Source organism: Penicillium cosmopolitanum (assembly GCF_028827165.1).
Source record: "Penicillium cosmopolitanum strain IBT 29677 chromosome Unknown utg000009l:1.0-9042332.0:1.0-9050551.0, whole genome shotgun sequence".
Classification (NCBI taxonomy): Eukaryota; Fungi; Ascomycota; class Eurotiomycetes; order Eurotiales; family Aspergillaceae; genus Penicillium; species Penicillium cosmopolitanum.
This window is the reverse complement of record NW_026622679.1, coordinates 6,916,278-6,931,602: the sequence shown is the minus strand read 5'-3', so window position 1 is coordinate 6,931,602 and position 15,325 is coordinate 6,916,278. Positions and strand designations below refer to the sequence as shown.

At 51.5% G+C, this 15,325-nt stretch overlaps 7 protein-coding genes across 7 annotated transcripts; 5 read left to right on the top strand and 2 right to left on the bottom strand.

Annotated features, from left to right (window-relative positions):
- Nucleotides 1-514: 514 nt before the first annotated feature.
- Nucleotides 515-2,052, top strand: N7509_010681 (uncharacterized protein; the record flags this gene model as incomplete). The annotated part of the gene is made up of 2 exons (XM_056635318.1): nucleotides 515-543; nucleotides 852-2,052. The coding sequence occupies 2 exons, from the start codon at nucleotides 515-517 to the stop codon at nucleotides 2,050-2,052; spliced, it is 1,230 nt and encodes a 409-aa protein (XP_056485938.1).
- Nucleotides 2,053-4,738: 2,686 nt separating this feature from the next.
- On the top strand, nucleotides 4,739-6,698 carry N7509_010680 (homeobox domain-containing protein; the record flags this gene model as incomplete). Its single annotated transcript, XM_056635317.1, has 5 exons — nucleotides 4,739-5,049; nucleotides 5,105-5,304; nucleotides 5,365-5,598; nucleotides 5,655-5,710; nucleotides 5,754-6,698. 5 exons carry the CDS (start codon nucleotides 4,739-4,741, stop codon nucleotides 6,696-6,698), a joined length of 1,746 nt encoding a protein of 581 aa, XP_056485937.1.
- A 1,879-nt stretch (nucleotides 6,699-8,577) lies between these two features.
- Nucleotides 8,578-9,297, bottom strand: N7509_010679 (phosphatidylglycerophosphatase; the record flags this gene model as incomplete). The annotated part of the gene is made up of 1 exon (XM_056635316.1): nucleotides 8,578-9,297. One exon carries the CDS (start codon nucleotides 9,295-9,297, stop codon nucleotides 8,578-8,580), a length of 720 nt encoding a protein of 239 aa, XP_056485936.1.
- A 332-nt stretch (nucleotides 9,298-9,629) lies between these two features.
- On the top strand, nucleotides 9,630-10,356 carry N7509_010678 (putative small nuclear ribonucleoprotein SmD3; the record flags this gene model as incomplete). Its single annotated transcript, XM_056635315.1, has 4 exons — nucleotides 9,630-9,686; nucleotides 9,821-9,881; nucleotides 10,021-10,150; nucleotides 10,254-10,356. The coding sequence occupies 4 exons, from the start codon at nucleotides 9,630-9,632 to the stop codon at nucleotides 10,354-10,356; spliced, it is 351 nt and encodes a 116-aa protein (XP_056485935.1).
- Nucleotides 10,357-10,991: 635 nt separating this feature from the next.
- Nucleotides 10,992-12,375, top strand: N7509_010677 (adaptin-binding domain-containing protein; the record flags this gene model as incomplete). The annotated part of the gene is made up of 2 exons (XM_056635314.1): nucleotides 10,992-11,814; nucleotides 11,948-12,375. 2 exons carry the CDS (start codon nucleotides 10,992-10,994, stop codon nucleotides 12,373-12,375), a joined length of 1,251 nt encoding a protein of 416 aa, XP_056485934.1.
- A 232-nt stretch (nucleotides 12,376-12,607) lies between these two features.
- N7509_010676 (protein tyrosine phosphatase-like domain-containing protein) lies at nucleotides 12,608-13,357 on the bottom strand (the record flags this gene model as incomplete). Its single annotated transcript, XM_056635313.1, has 1 exon — nucleotides 12,608-13,357. One exon carries the CDS (start codon nucleotides 13,355-13,357, stop codon nucleotides 12,608-12,610), a length of 750 nt encoding a protein of 249 aa, XP_056485933.1.
- A 1,115-nt stretch (nucleotides 13,358-14,472) lies between these two features.
- N7509_010675 (uncharacterized protein) lies at nucleotides 14,473-15,025 on the top strand (the record flags this gene model as incomplete). Its single annotated transcript, XM_056635312.1, has 2 exons — nucleotides 14,473-14,532; nucleotides 14,879-15,025. The coding sequence occupies 2 exons, from the start codon at nucleotides 14,473-14,475 to the stop codon at nucleotides 15,023-15,025; spliced, it is 207 nt and encodes a 68-aa protein (XP_056485932.1).
- Between the last annotated feature and the right edge of the window lie 300 nt (nucleotides 15,026-15,325).

The following is a 15,325-nucleotide window of genomic DNA, read 5'->3' as shown; positions in this document are numbered from 1 at the left end:
TTATGCGGTCCTTGGATACCTTGTCTTTGTCCAACTCAGAAAGGGACTTATGAAGGGGGATTAACATTCAGATCTCTCGGATTTTATTCTATTAAAGGCATCTTTCAAATCTTCCAAGGTTTGCCCTATTTGTAGAAACCACGCATTAAAGTCTAGCGCTTTTCTTCGTTGGAGATCGCCAATTGACAAAAACCAAAACGCACTTACAAAGTAAATGATACTATGAACACCACTCCAAGCTACACTCGCAATTAAACCTCACAAAACCTATTGATGAAAATACAACAAATTCAACCAATGCGTCGTTTAAACTTCATCATGTGATCGGGTCTCGATAAGCGGGGAAATGTGGCTGGCCTGGTCCACTCCCCACTTCAATTATATTGCCATCTCACCTGCCTTGCATTGATTGAAGTACTACTGTATTTGTCAACCGTATCAACGGAATGCCCCGTGGGGAGCGTTTCACACGATCGCGAACCGGTAGGAAACTCGCCTATACTACTCATGCATGATGCGCAAGGCCAAAACTAACACGGCACGGTAGGATGTCTACCATGTCGAAAAAAGCACGAGAAATGCGACGAGAGGCGCCCCCTGTGTTCCTTTTGCGCTGTACGAGGATTGACCTGCCAGTACCCTTCGACGCTGAAATGGGTGGGTCGTGCGCAACCTACAGTGTCGAGACATCGATCTCGCAAGGAGCCTCAGGAACCCGATAGTGTACACGGACCTAGCGGGCCCCTCTCACTATTTCGGGCAATTTATTTCAATCCGGTGAGGAAAAGTCAGCTTGGGAATACTGTATGTCTCCGTTGTGTGAGGACCGTGACGTTTCCACACTGACACAGACTAGATGTGAGATTGGTCTCTTCCAACGTCCCTGCGCTAGACGGACCAGACAATCCGTACCGACAACTCTCATGGACGGCACTATCATCCCCGGTCCTCTTGGACACAATAGTCTGCATAGCTACGGAGCACATGCTCAACTTTGGCCTGGGCAGCGTGTCAACAGCAGCGCACCGTCAACAACGCATGCTCCGAACAATTGGACAAAACCTGCGACTGATTGAAGCCGGGAATGGCTGTGAAACGAGAGACGTAGTAGTACCAACCAGATCCTGCGATCACGAGGCACTACTCACAGCAATTGTCCTACAAGGGGTTGTCGTCGCCCAGTCAGAGGATGGGATCTTGGAACCGCATGTCAGATGCGCATCATTCCTCATGCAGACGCTGGACTACTTTGACCAGATACCACGCAGCGCCCTCACCCGGATGGCGGTGCAACGGTTCGCCATGGTTGACGTGATGCTGGCCATCGCGCGACAGCGACGGCCGTACGCACCTGGCAACTTCATTCTGCACCAACCTGATGCGGCGCGGTGGGACGGGACTGAGCCTTCTTTCCACGAGATGACGGGATGTCCCCAACCCCTGATGTGTTTTCTAGTGAGGATTGCGCATCTTGCGTGTGACGTTGAGGATCGCTTGGAGCAACAGGCGTCGATCAGCGATCTCCTCGCTCAAGCTCATCGATTAGAAAATGATCTCCGCTCATGGGGTTCTCATTATACGGGTATCACCTCAGGGTTGACGGGGTGTGAAAGCCGACCACCGCTAGACATTCTCACGGAGTGCTATTATTGGACCGCTCATTTACTACTCGCGCGACGCGTGTTTAGAGATCCAACTCGCTGTCGCCGAGTCCAGCATCTTACACAAACCTGTTTTGGCTTGATGGATCGTCTTTCTACAGGTTGTGGCCCCGACTCGTCACTGCCGCAACCATTCTATCTTGCAGCTCGGGAGGCTGTCACCCCGAGCGACCGTGCTTGGGTGCGACAGAAGCATCGGTCGATGACCGAGTACTATCGGGAACAACAACGCAACATGGCGATGCGACTCACGGAGCGAGTCTGGGAGATCACGGACGAGTTACAATTGAAGAACACTGGCATGATTGAGATTGACCCGGACCAGGCGGTTTCGAGTGCAGACAGACAGATTAAAGCCCTAGATGCAGGATCTTGTTTGTTTGCATTTTGACCGGAGAGAGTGAAATCCTCGTGAAGACTCGGAGCCCTGATGGAGATGTTTCTAAATATAACCGGGGGTGGCGATGTTCCAAGGTTCATCACATGTGGGCCATCTATGACAAAGGCGAACTTGAAGTGAAAATAAACTTGCATTGGCCCAAGGAGATAATATGACATATCCCACGTCAGAGAGACAGCCACGTTCAAGTTGATGCTTCATTACACATAGAATCTGACAATACTGTCGCACACACCTAGTCCAAGGTCCAAGTCTCGAGGAGCTCTCGTACTCTGTAGAATGGCACTAACTAAATTGGGTATGCCACCAGAAGAGTCTGAATCCGACCAGGCAAGGATCTCCATTGCCCACTTCAACTCCAACTCTGTTTCCAAAGAACACCTTTCCCTAGCCTTTGGGCCTGATGGGGCCAAGGGCCTGGACTGTGTAACGGCAAGAACGGTGCCACAAAGTTTTTTTTTATGTTCCTGGCCCAGAACAAGGACCAGAACTGAAACCAACCGCAGAACGAGTACGGAGTACTCCCTACAAAGCCCTTCTTCTTCCTACGAAGTACTCATACGGATGCGACGGAAGACGCGACTGCGCACGGAGTCTCACCTGTGACGTGCGCTGCAAGGTAGTCCCTCACGCTGTCCGTCTCGGTTCAATCGCACCAATGGGACCCAGTAAGATAGCGCACGGAACTCGAGGGGAGGGGGAGGAACTGCTAGTGAAAATGGCAAGGCTAGACCCCCGTAAAAAGTTGCAGCAGTCCACAGTCCACAGTCCACAGTCGACCGGGACCGGGACTGAACTTGTCCAACCTATGTCTGGAATGACCTGTCATGCAGGCGAAACCAATCATGATGACCGGCAGTGCGGGTACCTGAATGGCTGTCCGTCTTGTCCGCACATTCGGGGCACCGTGGGCCAGTGACCAATTGTACCAATTGTACTCTCATTGGTTCCAAGTCCCCGGAGAAGCCCCTGACAACCGTGGGAAAACCAGCGGTGGCGCTTAGCGGAGCCCGTGGCTGAAAGAGTTCGCGAATCAGGGGTTGGCTGGTCCCTGAGACCGACAAAACAGAACTGCAGGAAGGCTGCGGGCGGCGCGGACAGCGCAATGGACAGCGGACAGTCGATAGCGCAGGTGCGAAGCGAAGCGAAACGAAACTACGAGTAGGGGGAAGAGAGAGAGTCGAGACCCAAACATGTCCTTGTTGGGTCTGTCGCATCTCAGATCTTGGTACTCCGTACTCCGTACTCGTACCCCCCTCCAAACATTCCAGCATCACAGGCATCTCGTACCAGCGTTTCAGATCCCCCGCGGATCTCACGTGTTTGGATGCCGTTCGGCGGCACTTGGGACGGACGATCCAGCGGGTTTTGGGTTCTGGACGGTCGAAAAAAAGAGTGGAGGGGACTGAGGGATGTTCAGTTCTGGTTCTCGGGACGCCACCGTGCCCATGTCTATGCCCACGCTCATGGGCATTCCCCAGTCTGACACTAGACGATCGGTCGCACAACGAGTGGGACAGATTTTCTGTGCAAGGAGCCCGAGGGTGAGGCAGCGATGTCCCAATGCCCAGTGTCCGGCCCCATGTTGATGCAGGCAGACGCATGGGGCCAAGGGCAAACGGGCAACCGGGGAGAAGTAGATAGAGGCAGAGTAGAGGACGAGAAGACAAGTAATTGTCAAAATAGAAGCAATGCTAAGAAAGGATTATGGAGTAGATAGTTTTGACAGTCGATATCCATATGATCCATCAGATCCATAGTCGCAAACCAAGGAAGTCAGTAGTGCTTGGGGGGGGGGGAGAAGACCCACGAGCTGCCAATAGTCTCTGCCTGTGCCTGTGGCTGCCAGTTGCCAGTTGCCAGTTGAGTAGTCAGCATCTCCTGATGTGCCCACTCCTCCACCTCCTCTGCCTCTCTCTCTGTTCCTCTTCTCGTGTGTCGTCTTCATTCCCTTTTTCTCACCTTCTTTTCTTTTTCGACTAGGTCGTTCGTTTCACTCTTTCACGACGACCGTACCGCTCATTCTTATTCCCATCCCCCCTATCCCCCACCCATTCTTTCATTTCACTCGAACCGGCTTCTCCTATCCTTTTCCCCCCAAAAAGAACAGAGAGATTCCACGTTCCCAACCCGTTGATCGATTCAACTAGGCCTTGCGATTCCAGTCATCCAACCTCCAGTCTTTTATCCGACCAGGTCGATCACTGAATCAATCCGCCCTTCTTTTACTGCTGCATAGGCCAGCCTTTTATTTATCCCACCTTCCTTTACACGGGACGCCTCTGCGACGCGCCCTTACCACCCAACCCAACCCCCCCCCCGGTTTCTGCCCAGCATCGATCGCGATCTCGATTTGATTCGATTTGACTCGACTCGATCTTTCCCCAGAATCCCTTTCATTCATTTTGAATTATCCTCTCGCGCTTGACGCTGCTTCGAGAGAACAAGACTTGGAAGACTCTTCCTCATTTTCTACAACCACACCCCCCAACATCTCTACTTGTCGGCCGGATCGTCACGCTTCGAACATTTTTCACCCTTTGAAACACATACGGCATCCGCAATTGAAAAAAAGTCATAAAAAAGCACACGGAAATACTCGGGATTACTTTCGCGACATCATTCTAGGCAAACCCTTCGAAATATTTGTGCTTATCGCCGTATCGCAACATTGAAAATGTCTTCCTTTACAGAAACGCCTGACTTAACAGGCGCGCATACCGCTGCCTCATCCTCGCCAACAAACTCCACCCCTTCGCCTTCAACCTCAAGCGTCACAACAGCCAATTCTGCGCGTCGCCCACCGCGCAAGAGCACATTGACCCAACAACAGAAGAACAACAAGCGTCAACGGGCCACCCAGGATCAACTCGTCACCCTCGAAGTCGAATTCAACAAGAACCCTACCCCCACCGCTGCTACTCGGGAACGAATCGCAAGTGACATCAATATGACCGAGCGATCAGTACAAATTTGGTTCCAGAACCGGTAGGTCTCAAAGAACGCTGGAAGCCCTAGAATATCAAAATGCTGACTCTACTAGTCGCGCTAAAATCAAGATGCTTGCGAAGAAGAGTATCGAGACTGGCGAAGGCTGCGATTCAATTCCCGAGTCGATGCGCCATTACCTTGCGATGCAATTCGACCCCACCAAACCCGGAACTCGAGACCCCTTTGGCCGTTCGGCAGGATACGGAGCTCCCAGCATGTATGCGAATGAGACTAGCCCTACCGGGAAAGTTGGTACGTGTATACAATACTCCGGGCGCCACACGATTTGAACATTCGGCTAACAACTAACAGTCATTTCGCATTTCACCTGTCGCTCCTTGACTATCGGTAGCTGGCGGCGCATTGGCCAGAATGCCATGGACTTGGTGGTTTTTTACTCACCTGACAAGGCTTGCATGACATATTATATCAACAACGACTCTGCCGGCTATAAGATCGAGTACCCCTTCGCCCATATCAAGAACATCACATTGGAGACAGGGGCCCGACCCCAGGACCGAACGGCGCGCCACCTCGGCCTGGTGGGTTAGTGGTGGAATTGAACCGTCCACCTATGTTTTACATGGATTCATCCAACTCAGGGGGCTTCTACCAATGTGGTGATTTCACCGAGGAGCAGCAAGCGAGTCAGATCATGGTTCATCACCTAGGGGGGTCACCCCAAGGTTTTGAGTGTCCAGCTCGCAAAGCTTGTATCATTGGAATCCTTCCAGAACCGCTTGGCATACCATGCCAACAACAACAACTTTGCTGTCCCTGCTGTACCCGCCGTACCTACCACACCTGCTGCACCCTCCACGATGTCGCCTCCCTTTATTCAGCGCCCTGCATCTCAGCCCAATCACTACGCTCAGGCCCCCTATGTGGGACTGTACCAGGACGCCAATCATCTGGGCTTCAATATGCCCGCTGCTCGTGGTCACAAGCGCCAGCGTAGTCGGTCCGTCCCGGCGGCGGTTGACATCTCTGCCCTGCAAGCCCCCATGCACTCCTTCCACATGCCGCAAACGCCCGCTCCGTTCAACCACACCGACTCTGGAATCTATGCGCCTATCCCGCAATCCGTCCACGCCCTTCCCACAGATTTACGCATCGACACCGAGGGCTATGGATTGGATTTCCGACCGAACCCCATGTCTGCGACTACCGCGGGTTCGCCATCTGAATTTGCCAGCCCGTCGATGTTCAGCAGTGCCGCTCGAGGAGATTCAACACCAGTCGCCAGCATGGCTCCGCAGTTCAATGTTTCGTATATTTCTGCAGGACCCTCCGACACATCCACTGTCGGATCGCATGCGCCATCGCCTTACTCTGGTGTCAGCCCAGCGGATCCTATGATTGCCAACCACTCTCCTCCTTTGTCGAACCTGTCCCATGGCTCATCCGACATGTATGGCTTCGCGCATGATCAGCAATCGGACTTCGCCGAGGACGGCCTTTCAATGAACGATATGTACCCCAAGCATCATAACGTCAACTACACCGTCTCTCATGATGGTCCTAGTTTCGACCTCCCGATGCACGGCATGCCTGGCCATGCTTCTCCGGGGATGCCCGATTACTCTCACCATGGTATGGTCAACCTCGACGAGATCAACTCAAACGGCCTTCCTACTGGGTCCTGAACGGAGCTATCAAATGCTTCTGGCGCAGAAATTGATTATAGCATTTTTTTACTTGATTCCCCTTTTTCACGTTTCACGGCCTTTGGAGTGCTTACGGCGCTTATGTTGATGGGTTCTGGTTTCCATCTCGGATGTATTCGATGGTTACCCGGGTCTGGCTGGCGCAAACATGATTGTCTGGTCTGATTCGGATAACGCGTCTCGCTGGCGATGACCGGGAAAGCAATTTCGACTGGACTTGTTACTGCTTTTTCTGTTCATTGCGTGGCATATATCCCTTTTGTTGTGCGTTGTTCTAATACCCTTTCCATTCTGGGGCCGGTCCTAAAGCGAGTTTTTGCTACTTTTCTTTCCATTTTGGATTGTTATTTTCATTACATTCTACCCTTTCAATGTTTCCTGGATGTCCCGGTTGAATCATTGATTGCCTTTTTTACTTCTGAAATTCTCTTTTCGTCCCCTGGTCTGCAAACCAGCATTTTCATTTTGTCTTCTTTTTCTTGCCTTGGTTTGCTGGCCAGGGCCCTTTTTACGCGGTTATGCCAAACAGACCGACCGGCTTGGACGGCGACTTCCATCCCCCCTGAATTTCCTTTTCATTTTCCACTTTTTTTTTCCTGTTTGAATGTTTTTTTGGCTTAGCCGAGGGCGGCATATCAGACTTGACTTGTTCCAGGATTTATTTCCATGGCGACGTGACAGTCTGCATACCATCCCCCTCGTGTTTGATGATCATTCTTTTACGAGTTTTGGAGCCTGTCTTTTTGCACGAGCTGTCCTGTCGGTCTCCTATGGGAACTGGCGATTCCGGCGTTGCTTCTAGGGGTTCGGCCTGAGTTGAGATATTCTCTGTTCGGGCTTCTGGAAGCTGAAAGAGGGCGCTGGTCTGGCGGCGTAGTGGGAGATTGATGTTGGGCCCGAATCTACTTTTTGTTTGTCAAGCATAGTACTGAGATATATCTAAGCATGATCATTCTGTGATTAAGATACTGCATTTCTTATCGAGACTTCAAGTTCAAATTTTTCATAGTTCGTATAGTGCAGCCCTGGAGGACATAGAGGAGCCTTGGACGGCCCCGAGTCTTCTTCCCCGTACTTGGAGGTACTATTAAGTTCAAGTTCGTCAAATGCTACTACTACTATTAGTACCGCATGTTCAAGTTGTCTGGGCTTCATCGTTCGTCTCTGGGTTCTTCGCATACTAAAACCAATCAGCTTTCCAAGGTTCCTTTCAAGGCCTGAGGTCATATTGGCATCGTGATTCGGCACTTTTCACAATGGATAACTTGGTAAGCTGCGTGCGAGAGACCAGTTGACCCCTCTGGCGGTTTGCCTCAAGTTTCTTCATCCTTTTGCTTTTACATTATTTTATCAACCTTGGTTCGAGTTCGTTTCGTCTTTGTTCATCGCGCCTTTTTCTCCTGGTTTCTGCCAGTGCGACTTCAATATCAATTGTACCCGAGAACTACCAAAAGGATCCTCGGAGCTATTGGCTTCAAGTTTTCCTTGCATAGACCAACAACCTTGAATATACTGTGGGGGTTCTCCGTGAGATTGAGAAGGAACTTGAAATCAGGGAACTTATTCACTCCACCAAGACCGAGACTGGCGTTCATAATTATTTACTTCGGTTGTTCTTGCGAGCTCTGACTCGCTGATGATCCATATTGTAGGTTAGATGGTCTTCACAGGTATCTTCCACTCTGGTAGCATGGCTTTCTTACTTGAACCTACTAACCTTGGGACTTAGGTACTGGAATGTAGTCGTATCAATAATAATGTAAGTGCGCGCGCCGCTCTGGGTATATAGATGCTTCAGAATCGTATCCTACAAACTCGAACAATCTCCCCTCCACCCCCAATACAAAACCCATCTACTCTACACCTTCTCCCAACCCCTCGGCATTGGCGCCTTATAGCCCTTCCCCCTCAAGTACTTCTCAACCCAAACCTCCATCTTCTCCAAGATATTACGCTCCGGCTTCCCAGCCTCACCAGGCTCAAAAACACCCTCTTTGCACCAAACACTCCACGAACCCATCAAACCCGCCATCACGACGTCTGTTCCCAACCGATCCCCAACAACGGCAATCTGGTCCGGCGAATCAACAACCTCCCGCTCTCGAAGCCATTGTACGACTTCATTCCCGCAGAAGGGCTTCTTCTCCACGCCGGCGGGGAGTCGGAAGACTGGGATTGAGAGGTGCGCGAGCTGGGACTCTAGTGATGAGATTTCATGGTCATATTTGGGGTGACTTCCTGCACGGTTGGAGACGATGAGAATGCTGTTTGGGTGGCGGAAGGGAGAGGTTGGTGATTGTCGGAGAGCAGCAAGTTTGGAGAGGATTTGTGGAGGGAAGGTTGTTGTTTTCGGGGGACAGAGCGTGTTATCTTTGTCTAGGACCAGGGCTTTGATTGTGGGGATTTTTGCTTTGGAGGTATTTTGGGGGTCTGAATTGACGAGATGCGGCCCTAATTCCTCTGGGAGATACGTGAAGGTTGGGATTGTGAGGTGTGGGAGAAACTGGGCGGGTTGTTTGAGTAGGGTGTGGACGGCGTGGTTGAAGGCGCGGAGGTTGGAATTGGGTGAGCCGGCCATAGCTGCGTATGCTAGATGATACCCAGGAGATGTGCTGTGAAGGTGAAGGAGGGAAGTGTTATTGTAGTAAATCCATGAAGATTGGTGAATGGGTGGTGGTGGTGGTGGTGGTTGGTTTTCGCGGAGAAAGGTGGCCCAAAGCGGAAAGGAGGGAGTTGCGCCGCAAAACTCACCTCGCGCCCTCCGCTTCTTCTCTCAACACCGTCGCTTTCTTCGCCCTCATCCACCCCGCCATCGCCCCGTGACACACCAAGAGTCACTGGGATAGCTCACCTCGAATTCAATTTTCGCCTTCTCATCGATTCCTCTCTCCGCCTTCTCACTCTGCCGCGATGGGCAAGCTCACTAGCACGATCGGCATTCCGATCAAGCTCCTCAACGAAGCGCAGGTCCGTCGTCGTCCAGCTCATTGCTTCCAATTACCCGAGAATGCAATAAGAAGCGGAAGAGAAAGAAGAGAGCTCTTCCACTTCCTTGGGAGTTCTCGTTCGCTTGTGATTGCAGACCGCTAACTTGATCGCAGGGCCATGTCGTTACCCTCGAAATCACATCGGGAGTCGTCTACCGGGGGAAGCTTTTGGAAGGTGCGTGGATCATCATATCTCGGCTGAATGGGCTTGCAATCTGGATCTGGGAGGGTTTCGGAACGTTGCCTGGCTGGCAATTGCAATAGATCCGCCCACAGCCACAGCTCGAACCTCTGCTAACAGTTTTCAATCGCAGCCGAGGACAACATGAACGTCCAACTGAAGGATATCACCGTTACTGCCCGCGACGGCCGCGTCTCCCATCTCGATCAGGTCTACATCCGGGGAAGCCATGTGCGATTCTTCATCGTGCCGGACATGCTGAGGTACGTCAAGCGCTAGTAGCAGCTAGCAACTAGCATCCTACCGGCAGCCAAGAGGGCTACCGGATCTTCTGAAACAACATTTGCTAACGGAATATTCTTCTAGGAACGCCCCCATGTTCCGCTCACGAGGCGTGCGTGGGCGCGGTGTCGGTTTGGCCCGTGGTAAGGCCACCGTGCAGCGCGCGCGCGGCCAGCGGAGGGGTTAAAATGGGTATCCCGACGAGGACGAAGCGAAGCGAAGCAACGAGACCTGGCAGGATTACCGTGGTTGGCGTTTGTCATTTTTTTCACTTGTTTTTGGTTTAGGGGAAAATTCTCAGGCTTCTTCTTGCTGGGTTTGGGCGTCATTCGTCTGGCTTGTATTTTCGCTCACGAATGAATACCCGGTTACCGCTGTCCAGTTAAGTTTGCGTAGACGGATGCTATAGCACTGCTATTCACGGGCAGTGGGGCTATTCTATTACAATTGTCAATGGTATATGCTCTGTGAGCCTTGTTTGATCGCCCACGAGGGCATTGCGCTGCACAATGACAAACGTAGCAAAGCAGAAATTGAAACCCAAAAAAAACTGAAAATAAAAATAAAACAGGAATACCCTGCAATTATCTCAAACTTCCATTTAATCATCAGCCTGGGTATCCAATGGCCTAAAAGACAGAGCTGGCCAATTTTATACTCGAGACTTGCCCCTCAGCAGAATCTCCGCAACTTTTCTCAATGCGGGGACAACTTCGACCTTCCAACCTCCCACTACAACTTCAACCAAGCGCACCCACATCAACCTTGAGCGAAACAATCATCCAGAGATACACACCTACCTCCAACAATATCAGACTCACCATGCCCTCATCAACCTCCGCCCCATCCAAACCACCCGCAAAGAACGTCCCCAATCCACGCCGTCTGCTCATCCTAACCCCACCAACACAATCCCCCTCGATCATTCCTCCTCTACTGCACACTCTAAGCGGCGTCCCCGTAACAGAGATCCCGAATTCACAGCCAATCCCCGAATCATCAAAAGATAACGAGCAAGAAACACAATCGCAATCCCAAACACAGCCCGAGACAGAGACAGAGACAGAGCCAGAGACAAGCTCGCAAAGGCCAATACCTCCCCAACCCTCCTTCGCAGGCTACACAACCCACAGCCCCCTCCGCCTAAGTACAAAATACTACACAGCCGAAGTACCAATCTGGGTCGACGAGGTGCCCCTCCTCCCCGCGCCAAAGAACAACTCCAATTCCAATTCCACCTCCACCTCCACCCCCGACTCGAGTTCCGGCTCAGAAATATGGAAAAACGACTTCCTTAGCGAAGAGGCTCAAATCGTCCGCGAAGCCGTCGGCGCTCTAGTCGTCGCTGTCCGGGCCCCTGGTCCGCGCAACGATGCAAATGCAGATGTGGACGTCGCCCAGTCCGAAGATGTCCTTGCCCTGAGCGCGCTGATGCGTGACATCGGAGCTGTGAAGGGATGTATTGATGAGGAGCGGGGTGGGATGGATGTTCCTGGTGTATTTTTGCTTGTTGGGGCTGGTGGGAAGTCAACTCCCGTGTCTGCTTCCGCGTCTGCGCGGGATCCTGAGGAGGACGCGGGGATGAGCTTGGGGGAGATGTACCACTCTCAGTGGGGTGGTGGGAAGATCGACTTTTTGATATGGGGTTGTTTGGATGGGAGGTTGTTGAGTGGGATCCGCTTGGGGAGGAGAAGGAGAAGACTAAGAACAAGTTTGGTGGTATGTTGCTGCTCTACCCTGCTCTGCTTTTTCGGGGCCATGCTAATTGATATATGTAGAATACGAGGGCATGCCGAGGGTCAAAGAGGTTCTTGAAACGCATGATTGGAGTGCTGCAGGGGAGGATGGACTCGATGATGATCTTGAGGCGGAATTGCTTGGGTTTGATCGGGAGGGTGGTAGTGGGTTTGGAATGGAGGTAAATGAATTGGAGCGAGAAATGGTTGGTCTGCGGATGGCGATTGAGCGAGGCGGCGGCGATGGAGATAGTGATGGGGAGAGTGATGGCGATGAGGAAGAGGATAAAGTTGAATCGATAGAGACATTGATCATGCGCATGCAATCTCTACGAGGTACGTTGATTCTCTGGCGATTTTGGTGCATTGCTAACGGGTTGGTGCATTTAGATATGGGCTCCGAGTTGCCAGACAGTGAGCGAAGAAGGTTTGCTGCGAAAGCGGTGCAGGATATAATGCGTGAGCTGTGAATACTTCCAAAGCTTGCCATAGATGTCGACGGATACTGTATATCCTTCAACTTGAATCTATTCCGACCTGGAAACGCACAGGTTGGTCTATGGAATATTATAACTTATAGATTATTGTCGAACTTTTAGCCCGACTTTTCGGGCGTCTATCATACAATTGATATCCAGGAATAACAAGAGATCCAGCTGATCCTCTCTAATAATAAAATCCGCAACTCCGTCCAGCCCGAATTTAATCGGCACGCTTCTTACCCCGAAGGGCCTTACGGCGCTGCGCAATCATGTGGGTGTAGAGAACGTAAGAGCCTAATTGAATCATCCGTAAGGAAAAGTCAAGCAAATGATCAGGGGGAGACATCAAAGACTTACCTGGCACATAGATAGCCAAGACAGCAACCAGGAACCACTTGAGAAGCGGCTCAATTTCGCCCGCCGGGCCAAGCGCAAGATAAACAAGCGCACACTCGCTGGAAATACCAACGGGGTACAGGACATAAAAAGTATTATATCTCAGCCAAGTCCACCAAGCGGGGACTTGGTTTCCAGAGAGCGTAATAGCGAAGAAACCGTAGCGAATAATCTCAGTAATACCCCAAGCTGTCACACAGCCCAGATAAGCGTAGTCACCTAGCTGCGTCTTCTCGGCACCAACGATATCGCCACCGAAGATTGCCATGATTCCCCAGACCAGAAGCAGTCGCGACGCAACTTGCATCGCGGTGGTGAGAAAGGGAGCGCGCACGAGGCCGAGGATGCTGTGTACAACTTCGAGGATGGCCAGCGATTGCGTCCCGATGAGAAGGGGGTTGGCAGTTTCCTGGAAGATGGTATGGAGGGAATCATTTCGCAGGGCGGCGGGAATGAGGCTTGCGGTATAGATCACGCAGATGGCCCAGGTGAAGAGATTGGTTGTGTTGTAGAGGAAGAGGTACCCTCTGGTCAGGCCTGAGGGAGAGGAAGAGCGAGGCTGCTTGGAGGCCATTTTGGTAGATGACTATATCGTGATTATTGATGAAGGGGTTGAATCGAGTCGAGGACTCAGGAGGGGAGGAATGATTCCTCGTTGACGATGGGGTTGGCGTTGGGAAAGGAGTCTTGCAGGTGAAGCTCAACAAAACGGACCTCGGATGATGACATAAGCCTTCTAGAAGGGTGATCGAAGGCTCCCCCCGGCGGCCCGGGTGGCTATGGGGGCTATTAATCCTGGTGTCCGAGTGTCCGGGGTAGGTGAATGAGGCTGTTGCTTCAATAGACTGGGCACTTCTTGTTTTCTCTCCCTCTCCTTTGTTCCCCCAGTCCTCCAGTCCCGTTTGTTTTGAAGTCATCCGCGATCATCCCTCAACGCTCGCACTGACCGGGTATTTGCTCCAACTCTAGCGTGCTTCTCTCTTAGCCATGTGCATTCGTCTGTTCGGTTACGGCCTAGATGATATCGCGCATTGCTGATTTGTCTGGTTGTTTAGGCTGGGGGGGCCAAACGGATAGTTTCCACGCCGGTCAGTTCTAACATGCCGCTAAACCTATGTAGGCTTGGGTGTGTTCCACAGCCTGTCATCTCGTATCTGGCACTGGTATTGGCACCGGCACTAGTCCTGGCATATCTGACGACCTATTTTTGGAAGTGATCGAGTCGAGGTTTGCAGCATGGTCCGATACGAGCAGCTGGCCGGTCCAGGTGATAATGAGAGGACGATCGGTTCCTTGATATGTGCCGAAGCTGTCGGCGATGAAATGCGTGTGTGACCGAGTTGATTGGCAATGTTCCCCAGTCCGACTCGGAGGTTGCACGATGCAGCCTGACATCATGCAGGGGGTACTATTGTGCTCGGCATATTGGTGTAGTATTAGTACTAGTAGTAAGAGTACTAGTAGTACGTTTGAGGGTAACTATAGCATGTTGCGGCTACGAGTATGCTGGTCTATCAATAATTCGTACTTCATCAGGTTATACTAGCAGTGATGGTCTGTACCTAAATAAGGTAGGCTAGATCATACTCCGTAGTACCGTATACTCTAGATACTCATACTCTACTCTACTCTAGTATTTTATGGCTGTTTATGGCTGGTTATGACATCAGAGGCTGATTCCCCGCCATGATGTCATGGCGTAAGGATCTGTCGCTGATTGGTGGAAGCCTGCCGGGACGACCACAAATTGTGAATTTGCCAAAATGAAAATGGTTTGCGCTGTCCATATATAATAACACTTGGAGTAGGCTTTCTGTTCAAGGCTGACTCCATAATAAACTGTAAGTCCTGACAGCTCTGTGTCATCTGTTCCTGTTCTAGTGCAATCTAGGCCAGTCGGTCCAGGTCTCATCCAAAGCAAAAAAAGAAAAGAAACAGAAACAGAGCAGCACAGTCGGCCCATGCCCGACCTCGTCATCGGTGACAGCATCCTGTCTTAGCCCAACCTCTGCCCTGCTCTGCGTCCGGACCAGCCAAAACCATCAAACCAGCTCACGGGCTAATTAACTAGCAAACCAGCTAACCATCAAGCCAGCGGGCTCTGGCCCTACCAATGTCGACGGTATGGTCCCAGAAGGCCCAGGCCATGTCCGCTTGCGGTCCAAGGATCGGGTCCCTCGTCTCCTTGCTCTTTGTCCTGAACTCGACGGGATTTGCTGCCGGTTACCAGCTCCTGTTCTAAGAGTGTCCCACCCAGGTGACCCGCTGCTACTCGCACTTTACTGCTGGTCTGTCTGGAAGACCTTCACACGTCCAGTTGCCTCGCTTCCATTTCCGTTTCCGCTTTCGCCTTCTTCAATTCTATCCTGTCATTGTGCTACCTATGGTACTGCTGCTACCCCTGGTTACATTTCGATTGCGCTGATAGAAGATCGGCGCCCGGTGATGCATGAAAGATGAGTGATGTCGCGTTGCGGCTGCTCCGCTGCGGCTAGTCTCTTGTCTCTTTTCTCTTTTCTCTCGCTGTCACTATCTTATTTTT